This window comes from Austrofundulus limnaeus, unplaced genomic scaffold, assembly GCF_001266775.1.
Source record: "Austrofundulus limnaeus strain Quisiro unplaced genomic scaffold, Austrofundulus_limnaeus-1.0 Scaffold16, whole genome shotgun sequence".
In the NCBI taxonomy this organism is placed as follows: Eukaryota; Metazoa; Chordata; class Actinopteri; order Cyprinodontiformes; family Rivulidae; genus Austrofundulus; species Austrofundulus limnaeus.
This window is the reverse complement of record NW_013952418.1, coordinates 35,333-40,433: the sequence shown is the minus strand read 5'-3', so window position 1 is coordinate 40,433 and position 5,101 is coordinate 35,333. Positions and strand designations below refer to the sequence as shown.

The 5,101-nt window shown below is 38.9% G+C and overlaps 1 protein-coding gene across 1 annotated transcript; it reads right to left on the bottom strand.

The window, feature by feature from the left end:
• Positions 1 to 151: 151 nt before the first annotated feature.
• On the bottom strand, positions 152 to 4,462 carry LOC106513929 (immunoglobulin-like domain-containing receptor 2; the record flags this gene model as incomplete). The annotated part of the gene is given in 2 exon segments (XM_014002991.1): positions 152 to 520; positions 4,305 to 4,462. Coding segments are annotated over 2 exon segments (487 nt in total), but the record flags the coding sequence as incomplete, so codon positions are not given.
• Between the last annotated feature and the right edge of the window lie 639 nt (positions 4,463 to 5,101).

Below are 5,101 nucleotides of genomic sequence, written 5' to 3'. Positions count from 1 at the left end.
ATAACTTGCATCCTTAATTTATACAGGAATGAAATTAGTTTTTATCTACTTATGTAATTAAGCGTTTTAATGATTTGGCCGATTAATTGAAAAAATAATCATCAGATTAATGAATTATTAAAACAATGGTTAGCTGCAGCCTACATCTTACCGTTGATGATGGAGATGTCTCTGGTCTTGTAGAACTCTGACAGAGTCAGWGAGGATCCAGAGACGGAGGCCACGGTCCGAACGGTCCGGCTGCTGTCGGAGCAGTCCAGGTAYCTCGGCGTCAGACCCGTCCCGCGGACCCCGCCCTTCACCACGTTTCCCTGCAGCGCGCCCCCTCCCTGGTCGGAGAAGCTGAACGAGTCCCTGGTTGGGTCTCGACAGTAGGACTTGTAGACCCACTGAACCACGACGGTCTGGGTGGACACGGTGGTGTAGTGGCAGGGCAGGACCACCGACTGGAACGGCACGGCGTACCTCTTCTCGTCGCTCACAAACACGTGAACACCTGAGCAGGACGGAGCGAACACACCTGTGGATCAGAGAGGATGAAGGTCAGAGTGAAGGTCAGAACAATCCTGGACCGTCTGTAATCCCTGACGACTTTTAGGCTGAGGAGGATCGAACTCCTCCTGACTGTAAACTCCTGCAGGGAATTACACAATCCCCTCAGAACACCTGGTGCTGGCAGGAGAAACAGAACCTCAGGATAAACACGTGGAAATATTCTGCATCAATAAATCAGCGTCTCGTCTGGGAAGAAGACCAGAACTATGATGGAAGTGGAGCTGAAACGTGTCCTMGTGTTACCGTGGGCTCCGGGTCACCTGACGCTCGGGTCAGCAGAGGTCCTGAGGAGTGGATGTGAAGAAAAGAAAAATGCAGACCCACCCCAAGCACTGCTGCAGGGTGGGTCTGTGTCAGCAGGAGGTGCAGATAATCTGAACCTGATGTGAGGAGAAACACGAGGGGCGGGTCTCTGCAACAGAACCAGAACAGTTCTGTTTGCTGCTCCTCACGGACCTGGGGGAGTTTGGGTGGAGGAAACACTAATCTGTTCCAAGAAACTAAAAGTAAAAGTTGTTTCTACAGGAAAGACAACTTTGTGCATTCGATTTTTCTTTTTCCACATAATGAAGATTTAACTTTTAATAAATTAATAAAACTACCTTTGATAAGAAAAGAAATAAGGCTGTGGAAATGTTTTTTGATTACAAAGTTAAAAACATTGAAAAATCCAAACTTAAAAACTTGAATTTGTTGACATGTCTCTTTATGGTCATTGTTCTAATAAAATAAAATAAATATTTACTATTAAAGGAGACAAACAATGTTTTTAAATCCTTTTTTTCCAAATTTGAATCCTTTATTTGGGTCTATAAAGTGGCACTGCAGTGTTTTGGTCTGAATTCCTCCTTATTGTAACACACAAGCCCCGCCCATTCTATGGAGTGCCACAAGCCCTGCCCACTTTCTGAAGGGCTCGACACACGGGAGGCGACGTCGCTCTCTCTCCATTCATTTCCTATGGAGCCTGTGCGGTGAGGCGACAATCTCTTGCCCTCCTCCAGCTAAGCGACCGGTGAAAATAGTGCATGTGAAATTTCGCGCTCGTACACGTACACGTGCACACGCGAGCTTGCGACGCGACATATGAAAGTTGAAAAATGTTCAACTTTTGTCGCTGTCGCTTAGCGTACAACCAATCAGCGAGGGTTTCATTGGCTGACCAATGAGAGGAGAGTATGCTACACACTGCCGTTAGCTAACACTTTCACCAAGTGATTACTAAAAAGCTTTGTGGGAATTTATTGGCACCAGGGTGAAGTTTATGGTAAGTTTTTCCTCATAAAACTGTATCTTGATGTGTGTTTGTTTTTCAATATCATTAGCATCACAAGATTTGTTTAGTTTACACGTCCGTAATGCACACCCGCCTTCAGAGTCAAGAACCAATCAAATTTTGTGAAGACAAGCGACCTGAGAGCGCGATTCGCAACGCTGCGATCGCTATCACGTCCCGTGTGTCGGGTTTCACCCTGGCTGCGATGACAGCCGTTAATCGCTGTAGTTTGTCGCTGCCCGTGTGTCGAGCCCTTAAGGTGTGCCTCAGAATAACTCGCTTTGAGGCTGTCTCTTTAGATCTAAAGGAGGTGCTTCACACTTCGACCCTCCTCCAYCTTCCAAACCAGTTCATTCCAGTTTGATAGAGGGGTTTAGGACTGTACAGCTGCACAGAAATGTTTTATTTACAAATTCATTAAAAATGTGAACAAGAGAAGACCTGTCCATTAGGGCTGCCACGATTAGTCGATTAATCGACGACTAATCGATTATTAAAATAATTGATAACTAATTTAATAATCAATTAATCGATTTCTCTTTTTTTGTTCTTTACTTTGTTTTTCTCTCCAAACTGCTTTGACACTTTCCACTGCCACATCTGCCTTTCTGTCCTTGACACACATGCACAGTAGTGGTAACTGGGGTAGGCCGTGGACGTCACAAGACATTATACAGACAGGCTCTGGTATCATGGCTACCTGACAACAGAGCTCAAAGTGTGGGATCATTTGAAGAAAATGAAAGAGAAACCTGTGTAATATCTGCAGAGCAGAACTTACCTTCCACAGCAATTATTTTTAGTTAGCATATAGCTAAAATCTAACSATGGTTATATAATAGCAGCTGCATTCTGGCACGATAAGCTCTTTTATATATATATTATATGTTTTATATATGTTTTATATTCAATTAACGTATGATCCGATTAGTCGACTAATGGAAAAAATAATCGGTAATTAATCGATTATAAAAATAACCGTTTGTGGCAGCCCTACTGTCCATCCAGTCTGACATGATGTCTGACCCAGAACTACAACTAGAACCAATAAGTCCAGAACTTATTTAGAAGTTCTGTCACAAATTATTTGACCCAATAGTTCAGAAAACATCAAAGAAAATATAGAAAACTGAACGGGTTGTAAAATCTGACCCAAGAGAACATAAAGACATTTACACAGGACCAGGAGAGACTAAAGTCAGCTTTCTGCCTGGACTCAAGCACACAACAAAATGTGTTTACAGCCTAAAAAGTATATTTTCCATCATATGTCTCCTTTAAATAATTAAACTGTCGTTAAAACTGAACACGAACAAACTGTTGAAGGTGAAAAATAACAGATAAACCTGATAAAAAGACAAYTATTTTTACCAAGTAAGAATGATGAGCTCATAAATCTAGATAAATGTTAGTGTCGCTGTAGTTCATCAGGAAGGCACCGTGAGTTTTTAAAACAATTAAAATAAGAACCACAGAAATCCACATAGCTCATTTATTTTGAAGTAAAACAATCTTTGGCTAATATAAAAATAGATTTTAAATCATTTTAAAATTTTAAATGATTGATTCGATGCAGCAAAATAAACAAATTGAAAATGTAAAAGACAATATTGTTATTTTCCTGAATGCAGTTACCAGGTGTTTCTCTGCAGAGCTTCACACAGCTGAACCAGGCTGTAAGCTTTGCTTTTAAATGTCTACAGTTATTTTAAGTTGAAATGAAAACATTTAAATTTGACTCAGTTTTTTTTAAACTTTTTAAATAAATGTGCTCAAACAACTTTTTAAATTTATTTTACTGCTTTTGTATTTATGTTTAGAAAAACAACAGTAATTAATTTTGTATTTTCTCCTTTATTTTATAATCCTTACTTTTAATAATTCTGTTTATATAATTTTTATTTTTTGTTCCTTCAGCTTCAGTGCTTAAATCTTTTTTCTGTTTTAAATGACCTTAAATGTGTTTTATCTGCTTGCTTGTTGTTTCTCTTTCATGTTTTTATGTTTTAATCAGTTTGCTGAACAAATAAAGTTTGTTTTATCACAGCTGGCTGTAAATCAGTGTTATGTGCTTCATGCAACAGTTTTTATTATTTTATTTTCATGCTAACAGATTAAGTTTATGCTAAAGCAAGATTGATGACGTCACAAACGTTTAATAATTTATATATTTTATATTTGCCTAATCTGGTCTATGAATCAAATTTAATTTAATTTTGAGGTATTTTTTTGTCTCCAGACAAAGAAGGTAAATTCTTTTCAGACACAGATTAAATAAATCTGAAGTCAGCCCTGCTAATCCCTCAAAGCTTTAGGTCAAATCTTTCACACATGACTAAATATTAGCTGTTAGCCACATTAGCTTTCTTTAGCCACAACTTCATCGCTGATTTACCGTTATTTTACTCCCAAGTTTCAACAACCTGTTGCCGACTTTRTGCCGTCATTTTCCCGTCTCCTCGGCGACTCTTACCCGCCAGACAAGCGATGAAAATCCACCTCATGTCGGTAAAAATGGATTTCCGGAGCCCGCAGGTGAAGTTTGTTAAAGTTTCTGGACGAACGACGTTGTTTTTTCTCCTCCGTCTCATCTCTGAACGACGCTTCTTCGGGCTCGCGGACAACAGTGGAGGCAGGCGCGAGCGTCAAGTTCACAGAAACAAATCAAGTCATTTCCGGTAGTGACCTTCAAAATAAAACTTTACTTAACTAAAACAATACTGGGAGGAATAGACGTGTGAAATAAAATCACATTTTATTGAGTCATGCTGATCCTCCACTTAATAGATATTATAATTACATTTGAAATGTTACATTTGAAATGTTTTATTAAAAAGGTAAGAGCTACATTAAGTCATCTGTATCAGTTATCGTAGAAAATTTTTAAAAATTACATAAAATGAATCTCAACTTCATATGTCATAAAAATAAATTTGTCACTTTCCGTAGAACGGGAAACGCTACTTGACAACACCTTCCACTTGTTTTATTTTGAAATCCTGGTAATAGCGACTTCCGTTCTTGCTCAGAAACTTTCTGCAGCAGGTTGATCAGACGCTCCTTCCAGCACAATGGAAGGTGGGGGTGATGGGAGGATGTGAGGGTCTGAAGGGTCCGAAAAGCCAAACATTCAAAAACATGAACTAAGAAACAAAATTCAAACATTTTCTCAAATCAATGGTTTATTTATGCTTAATATTTTACCTTACATCTCTTTGCTTTTTATTTATTTTTTGTTCATCTTTTTTTTTTTGAGGAAAACCCTTATCT